This window comes from Austrofundulus limnaeus, unplaced genomic scaffold (genome assembly GCF_001266775.1).
Source record: "Austrofundulus limnaeus strain Quisiro unplaced genomic scaffold, Austrofundulus_limnaeus-1.0 Scaffold76, whole genome shotgun sequence".
Classification (NCBI taxonomy): domain Eukaryota; kingdom Metazoa; phylum Chordata; class Actinopteri; order Cyprinodontiformes; family Rivulidae; genus Austrofundulus; species Austrofundulus limnaeus.
In genome coordinates, this window is record NW_013952478.1 from 804,323 (window position 1) to 813,499 (window position 9,177).

General features: G+C 42.2%; 1 protein-coding gene across 1 annotated transcript in view; it reads right to left on the reverse strand.

The window, feature by feature from the left end:
- Positions 1-9,177, reverse strand: part of LOC106519360 (protein jagged-1b) — a 55,111-nt gene that overhangs the window by 10,150 nt on the left and 35,784 nt on the right. Inside the window, exons 5-9 of the mRNA XM_014010996.1 lie at positions 8,098-8,346; positions 4,449-4,509; positions 3,086-3,216; positions 1,932-2,051; positions 1,642-1,755 (exon numbers count right to left, since the gene is read on the reverse strand). Coding sequence (XP_013866450.1) covers positions 1,642-1,755; positions 1,932-2,051; positions 3,086-3,216; positions 4,449-4,509; positions 8,098-8,346 — 675 coding nt within the window. The remainder of the gene's footprint in view (positions 1-1,641; positions 1,756-1,931; positions 2,052-3,085; positions 3,217-4,448; positions 4,510-8,097; positions 8,347-9,177) is intronic.

A 9,177-nucleotide genomic window follows, 5' to 3' on the forward strand; every position in this document is an offset into this window, starting at 1 on the left:
CCCCCTCGCTGAAGGTCTCAGCTCAATTCTATTCTATAACTATGCTAAAAATTTCTGTTCAATTACAGCTATTTTTGTGTTCGCTGTGGTTGATTAGCTCTGGCAGCTGTCTTGAGTTGGGTTGAATCCAGGAAGTTAATGAGTTGTAGATGTGTATCAAATAAACACTTTAACATTTGAATTAAAATCCATCCTGCAGTTCATGAGATAACATTATCTCCAGATAAAAACACATAAATGGACACCAACCAATTTATATAGACTAAGATTAAGCGATTATGTTTTGAACACTAAATAACCAAATAAGGTTTTCCTTAGAAAAAAGCTAAGCTTTTGAATAATCCAAATAAGAAACCGTGAAGCTGTGTTTTCATAGCATCGTTATCAGCAATTCTCACATTGAGTACTTCAGGTTTAAAGTTTTGCATTATAACTTTTAAGAGAAAAAAGTAAAATTTGTTTATTTGCAGCTAGAAGAAAATAAAATATGAGGAAAACACTTTATTGTTGCTCTGAGTTCAGTCTTTTACGATCCGTTGGTGTTACTGGTTTTTCACTCTCATAAAGTCGAGTTTTTCTGGCTGTGCATATTTTGAGGAAAAACGTCAGGCCGCTGCGCCGCAGACTTTCGAAGACAAATGCCAACAACAACATGTCATTCCTCTTCCAAACACTGGTGTGTATTTGTGTGTTGTTGTTATGTTTAGCAGTGGTCTCTGTTTGTTCGCAGAGAACAAATTTGGATAAAATGACACTGGGCAGCAGTCGGGTTCGTTTTTTTCTTACGAACACGTCCGACGGCACAACCGGATGCTGTGACACAAACTCTGGTGTTTGTGAGTGAAGTCGGTTTCAGTTGTCTGCGTGATACGGCCCTACACAACAGAGTGATGTTCACAAGGTGTTGTCTTTCATGTGTCTCTTTGTGGAGAGAGGGGGTCCAGGAAAAACAAGCACCTGTTTTGTTTCTCATTATTCTTAAATCTAATTAGTGCTTTACGTTCTGTTTTTCATTCCATCACAGGAAGCAATTTTGGCTTCAGTGGTTTTGTTTTTCAGTATTTAAACAGGATAACGGTCTACTGCAGAAGTGTACAAGTGTTTTAAAACACCAGAGGGTTTTTTTTAATCTGTTTTGCTTCCAAACAACCAAACTTTCTGGTAATCTTTTAGGAGTTTCCCAGGCTTTTTTTTTAAACTTTCACAGTTTTTCTTTGGACTTTGGCTGCTTTTTCACATATTTTTTGTGCAGTCCTTGCACCAGATCATGAAAGCATGTGTGTGATTAAAAACAAACCCTAACCCTTTGAAACAGTGAAAGATTAGACAAAATATTCAATTGGGGGCAATTTAAGACTCCTCCTATGTTTTTTAAATCAGTAGATTAAATCGGCTCTTCTTCGGAGTCGTTTGAATTAGCTGGTTGTATAAATACTTTCACACACAGAGAAGCAGAAACGGGGCGAGGCAGTCCACTGATTGTTGTTGATACTGTTTGTGTTCAGACTAATTTAACTTCCTTTCTCAGATTGATTAGCATCACAGAATGGCTTTGATCTAATTATACCCAATCACAGATAATCTCAACATCTGCCCTTCCCGTTAGCTCAGACTTCACATGTGTGCAGCATCGACAGTCACCGTCTGCGCAGGTGCTTCCGGTCCAGCCGTCGGTGCAGGTGCAGCTGAAGCCCGTTGGGTTTTCCACGCAGGTGGCKCCGTTCGCACATGGAGCTGACAAACATGCATGTTCCACTGCAGACAGGAAGGAGGTGGAACAAGAGGAGAGAAAAGCTGATGAAATTTATTTGGCTTTAATCATAACAAAAGATTAAAGATTGTTCTTGTGACTGCTTCGTCTATGTAAACAAACAGGGCTGATTCTGTTGTTTATTGTAAGCAGTTTTCAGGAACGCGAGGCCGGCTCTCACCGATGTCACAGTTTCGKCCTCGGAAGCCCTCCTGGCACTCGCACTGGTACTCGTTGGGCTCGGTGTTGGTGCAGGTCCCGCCGTTCTTACACGGCTGGTGGGTGCCACAGTAGTTCAAATCTGAGGACATGGAATTAGATTATTGTCTTAAATGCTGGCTTGCAGAGCAGAGACGTTAAAGGCAGAGGGGGAGATAAAAGGATTTGAAACACATAAAAACCMAAAAGTGAATTCAGGTCAGCTCAGTGTAGCTGCAGGGTCTATTGTGCCCTGYGTTGAGGCAGATTAAAGCTTTGCCTTCTCTGATCATCTTCTCTGTCTGTGGTGTCTTTGTCTCACTGCCACTCTTTAAAGAGCCTCTCTGAATGCACAGAAACAGCTCAGGACCCCACCTAGCTAAGCGCACCAAGCCCAGCCCCGCTCACATTCACTTTACCCAAGGCTATCACCTTTCCTCTCCACAATGCACCGTCCCCTGGGCACATGCTGCTCTCCAGCTCCTGGCTGGGACAGAGGATCACTTTGGACTGACTTTGCCACAGTTTGGTGGGAAAAGTCAGGGAGAAAGGGGCAAAGCCCTCAGGTAGTTGTTTCATTATCTCCTACAGAGGATCTTTAACAGAGAGACGTGTGAATAATGTTCACACAATGTTTCTCTGTCAGATCAGGCTATTCTTAGCCAACATACAAAACACCAAACAACTCTTTCTTCTTTACAGTACGGTATGTGGAATAATTACAATTGTTAAGCTTAGCACTAAAGAGCTTTATGCAATAGTAAAAATACACCCGTCATGTCTGCTTTGATGTGTCCATCTTTATTCTCCAACATAGTTTCTGTTGATAGATATCTCACTTACTTGATCAGTATCTGATTTATTTGTATTCTGTTTTTCTTCCAGATGCAGAACTTTAAAAAAATAAATGCCTAGCTTTCCTTGAAGAAACACAGTCTTCTACCAGTCACACTCAGCTATGACAATCCAATTGACAAATTTGTAGCCATTTTTGTGTTGGCTAAGGTTGATTGCCTGTGGCGGCCAGCTTGAACTGAATTGACTCCAAAAGTTAATCAGCTGTAGACACTGCTGCAGTGGTTCGTGGGATATTTTGCTAACAGACAGACACATACATAATCTGCGCTTTGATCAGACCTTTGTCACACAGCAGTCCTCCCCAGTTGACGTCACACACACACTGCCAGGGCTCGGTGCAGCTGCCGTACACACAGCCGGGGAACGTCTCACACTGATCGCAGAAAGAACCCTTCCAGCCGTAATAACATCTGAAGGAAGAGCAGACATGCAGACTGAGTCGCTGTATTTACTGTAGGAACTCTTGATATAGTCACAATACACCCACTTCAGATGTTATCAGTCCATTAAATGGACTTTATTAGCAGTTATCAGTCCCATAGAATGGCTTTAGACTGTCAGCTGAGGCATAAAGCCACTAAGGTTATTTTTAGAGAAAATTACCTAGGCTAGGTTAAAGTAGCCCGGCAGATTGTTGGCTTCCAACGTATTAGTAGGTACACAGTCTGAAGCCCTTCTATGGATAACCCACTAGGTGGCACAGTTGGGACATTCTGAAGCCATTCTATGGGACTGATAACTGCTAATAACGTCCATTTAATGGACTGATAACATCTGAACCAGCTACACAATACCCATATTTTCCTACATTGACAAAATAAATCTAGCTGAATTATTATCCCAGTTTCACTTTAAAGGGATCCACGATTAGTTGTAACGTTAGACTTCATTTATAAACATATATTTTAACTGTAAAATAAAGATTGTAAAAATACTGTAGGATGTTCAGTTTTTATCATTTTTAAACTAAAAGTTTAAAAATATATTACACGGACGGGGCCATTTTATTTACACGCAAAGCATTCTGGGTAAATGATGACGTGGATAGGTCATCGGTGCGAGGCTGCTAGTGAGCTGTATCCACCCTGAAGGTTAATCTTGGACAATATCTGATGATCGGCTCTTTTAAATGAAACCAGAGAGCGTTGACAGAGAGGAGAAGGTAGAAATGACTCAGCCTGTAACTGAAAATATGGATGGAGGACAACAGAGCTGCTTCATGGAAGAAGAACCTCAACTTAGCCTGTTAGCTTTAGCATTAGCCCCGATGCTATCATCATATATATGTATTAGCTCAGCGCTACACATTCTCCTCTCGTCACTGAGGTCCTCCATCCACAAGACAGAGAGGGGAACACAAAAATGACTCAGAAAATATGGATGGAGGACCTCAGTTTAGGTTGTTTGTCATGCTAGCACCGAGCTAATACATATAAAGCAATGTAGCGTTGACGCTAGTGCGAAGGCTAACAGGCTAAGCTATGTTTATCAAAGAAAGTATAATGTAATCAGGGATCCCTTTAAGAGCTGAGTTACTCAGGGTAACATGACAGACATTTGATAGATAAATATTTTAAGTCACATTTATACCAGCAGAGGTGCCTGCAGTGAACCTAACACTTTCTTGTTTGTTGAAACTTACTTGCATTCTCCAGGTACTGTACAGAAACCGTGGACGTGATGGCACCCCTGCTTACATACAGCTGTGGAAAAATACACAAAAACAGAGATTGGTGACTGGAAAACAGRTCCCAAGACTCTTGTTATTACTCTTCATGCTTCTGCAGGTTAATCCGGGAACAAAAAGCAATTTACACTTGATGATGATAAAGTGTATCATGGTACAAATCCAGCATCCCTTGAAGGCACGCAAGTCTTCCACTGCTTTTCATGCCAAAGGTTGTTTTGGTCATACTTGGATGTGCAATCTTTTGCCAGATTTAATGAGATCAATTAGTTGTCAGAGTTGAAGATGACTCTCAGCTCCTACAGCTCCAAATTCTAGTTCAATATATTAAAAAACTGACTGAGTTAGGCTAGGATTGATTAACTGTGGCATCCATTTTAAATTTGATTGGCTCCAAAAGTAAATCAGCAGCTAATGATTAGAGTTTCATTAAAACCAGTTCAATGGTTCATGAGATATTTTGCTAACACTGCAACACATGCACAACAACAATAATATCCACCTTTCGACTTTAATGGCAGGGGACAATTGATTTATTATCATGTTGGAATGCTTGATTGTAAACTCCCTACATATCTTAATGGGAGACCTGCAGGGGGTAACAAAGTGACCTTTGGGGGTAATCCTTCTAACTTCCTGCTTTTCTATGATCCAATCAGCAGCGTGCTGAGGAGGAAGTCRGACGAAGTGGGGCAGGAGCGGGATGGGCAGGGCGGCAGGATGTGGTCAAACTGTCTGTGTGTCCTTCAGGGTTTCCCTGGTTTTCACTCGGGTTTCCTCCGCTCACTTTTACTGTTTCCAAAGCAGACAGCCCTGACGGGTCACACAGAGAGGTCGTCCAGCTGATGAGTCACACAAGAGATCGTCCTACACCCTCTCTACTGAAGCGTAACCATTTTCTGTAGCTGGAGCAAATACACKCAGTCATCTCTCCATTCATAAGGCTGAGCTTCTCATTGTAACATCATTACTTAAAAGGGCTTTAACTCAGTTTTTAGTGTTATTTTGTCTTCTACAAATTTATTTGTAGAAGACGTGGCATATCTAACAATTTTAAGCAGGCAAAAAGGGAAAGAAAATATGTTTATTTTGACAGCCTTTTATGCACAATTATAGGGCTTCCAAGGTCAAAATATAACAGGAAAACATTGACATCCTAATGGAAAACTCTTTTAGGAAACCTTAAAGACCTTTTTTAAAGGAAACTCCATTCAAGGGCAAGAAAACAAGAAAATGGAAAAGAAAAACATTGTTTGACTCAGGTCATTCAAGGAAAACCGTTTCAGGGAAGAAAACATTTTTATTTTTAGTTTTGTTGCACTTTAATTTTTTTATCTTATCGACATAAAATCTGAAAAAAAATTTGACCAAAACTGTAGTTTAACAGTGCTGAACAGGTAATGTTTTCTGTTAATAATGCCCAGATGTGCTAGATCTGCTACCATTGCACATTGGACCAATTCTTTCTTGTTGCTGGGGTACTTAAAGAGGCGTAGGACGGAGCAAGACGGAGCTCTCAGTTTAGTTTAACCATTGAGGAGGAACTTGGTGTAGAGCTGCTGCTGCCTCACATCGAGAGGATCAAGTTCAGGTGGGTGCAGGGGTCTAGAGTGCAACCTGGTTTCTTAATTGTGCGACTAGAAAAAAATTACAGTTGGAGACCCAAAAAGTCTCCATGTCAACACAATGTCCCATAATAATAAATCTGTACTTTCATAATGTCTAATAGACATGTCCCTCTCACACACATCAACAACAAAGCCCCTTCTCTCCTGCCCGACTCCTCTCCTCTGTCTCTGTGCTGCTCAGTGACACACACATTGCTCGTAGAACCCATGCTGATCAAAAAAGAAAACCCGCTGAATACCTTTTAAAATGTCCAATACTCTYGATATTCTAGCACGTCCTCAAACTGAAAACATTTACAAAATTCCAGGAATGAGTTAGCCTGGTCCTTGCCTTCCTACACGGCTCCGCTCAATTCTAGTTTCCCTTCACTGCTCCATCTGGGATTTCTCCCATAGACAAGGATTTCATTCGGGCCAATCAGAGAACAGAACGTTGATTTTCTGCGCAGTGTCTGCTTGTAGTTTATTTTACCTGGGCCAATCAGCAAACAGAAGGCAGAGTTTTGAACGACGTTGATTTCCTGCGCAGTGTCTGCTTGTAGTTTATTTTACCTGGGCCAATCAGCAAACAGAAGGMGGRGYTTTGAACGAYRTCAATTTTCTGYGCAGTGTCTGCTTGTAGTTTATTTTACCTGGGCCAATCAGCAAACAGAAGGCGGAGTTTTGAACGACGTTGATTTCCTGCACAATGCCTGCTAGTTATTTTAGCATACGACAGCAGAGGAAGTGAATGAAGCCAGTCYRTGTTGATAAGGCTTCCAAATTAAACTAAATTTGTCTGACAAAGCAGCAGCTCTCATTTACAGTTGTCTCGTTCAGCTCGGTACTTCTCTCCTCTCAGTAGGGTTGTTTACAGCGCTCACGATTTCTGTTTAGCTTCTTATCTTAGCCTCCTTCACAGTGGAGCTGGTACACATATGTCGCTGACAACCGATCCAATCATTTTAAACTTCAGCAGAGGCCACGCCTCCAGCAAGAATCACTTCTCTATAGCTGAGAGTCCAGACCCTTGTATGAAGCAAAGTGAAGGACAAGGGTCTGGTTTTTACCAGGCTAGGAATGAGTAGGAAGAGGAACATCTTTGGCTGCAGCATTAGATGATTACAAGATAAATGGTGAAATGTGTCGGTGAGTTTTTTTTAACCCCAAAAACTTCATTGTAAACCAAAGAACTAAGGGACTTGGGGACACCAGAGCATCCCCTCATTCTGTCACAAGATCTGATAAGAATCCATGTAGACGRACCAAGTCTGGAGCGTGGACAGCTGGTTTAGTCAAGGCCAAAGATCCAGAAGGCCAAACTACAGGAGCTGACCATCCGAGGACCATGTGCATTTTAAAAGACATTTAATCATGAACTGTTTAGTTTGAGATGGTTATAAGATGTTCAACCCTTAAACATTTGCACTTAGAATTTATTACTTTATTTTTTATTTTTTATTAATATACTTCAAGTACTTTTTCAGTAAGTTATATGTCTTGTACAGTTCTGGTTCAAATAAACAACTTTATGTTTACTTGATTATTAACTAATTATTTGTGAGTTAATATTGCCATAATGGACAATGATTTAAACAAAAAAAAAACAACTAAACTGTAAATCTGTGATGTTAAACGTGACACTGTTGAAAATATGTGTGCACATAACTTTTGTGCTGGTGCACCTAAGAAAAGGTGCCCCAATGTAACCAGTATCTGGTAAGGGACATCCTATGGATGCTTCCTTATATCGAAATGAGAGGAGAACCTGGGGAAGACCTGGGACATGCTGGAGCAACTGAGACTCTCAGCTGACCACCTCAGAATCCTTCCAGAAGAACTGGAAGAGGTGGCTGTGAAAAAAGAGGTCTGGGTCCTGACTCCTTTACAAGAAGCGGATGGATGGATGGATGGATGGATGGATGGATGGATGGATGGATGGATGGATGGATGGATGGATGGATGGATGGATGCGAGGTGAAACTCGGCTCCGTTACCTTCTTTGCACTCTGGACCCGTCCAGCCCTCCATGCAGACCTTGGAGCCACTCAGGTCGCAGCTGAAGTGACCGAAGAAGTCGTCTCGGGCCCGGCAGAACTTGTTGCAGAAAGGACCGTAGTAGTTAGAGTCGCACAGAAAGCGAAGCCGGTACTCCATGTTGAGAATGTGCCCGTGGTGACGATACGTCTGCCACTGCTCACCCGGGTTCAACATGGAGGAGACGAGGACTCGCTCGATCAGCTGACCTGAAGCAGGACAGAAAAATGTTACTCCACCGAGCTTTAAAGCTCTTAAAATGCTCGCTCTTCTTCTCCATTAAAATAAGGTTATAACTATAGTGTTGTCACTTGTTCAAATGAAATTATCTCCCAGACTCCGGAAAAAGCAACAGACCTAAAAGTCTGCTGAGGCCACACAATCCTCACTCAACATCAGCAGTAGAAAACTTACACAGTGAACTGAAACGTTTGTAGCATGAATGCCACTGACTGGACAAAAGAATTGACCTTGGGGGGTCTGAGGGGCCTGCAGTAATGAGAGCCAGCCAGAACAGGAGAAAGGACCAGACGAGCCCCTCGGCGCTGCTGGGGCAGGGGGCTGCTGCTCCTGACCCCCAGGAAGGGATTTCCCAGGAGCGTTTTTATTCTCTGACTCAGTTCTAATCCTCACAGAYGCTGCATTAACACACAAAAGTAACAAGAACATGTGTGTGTGTGTGAGTTCAAACTAAGTGTGTGTGTTTAAGTGATGCAGCTGAGGATAAAGGTAAAAGATTTGGATGATAGTCGGGCAGAATAGGATGCCTTTTAGAGGAAAGGCAGAGTTAAAGAGTGGGTGTAGGGTTTAAATCTTTTTGTGCATGCATGCCTGCCTCTGTGTGACAGCCAGAGGCGAGCAGGGCCAAAGAGGAAGGGAARCAGCTATTAGCAGACACACACAACAAACTGCACGATGGAGAGATGAGATCACTGCGGTTTGACACAAAGGAATGAAAACATGGACACACATGGACCGGTTGGTGTGTGTGTGTGTGTGTGTGTGTGTGTGTGTGTGTGTGTGTGTGTGTGTGTGTGTGT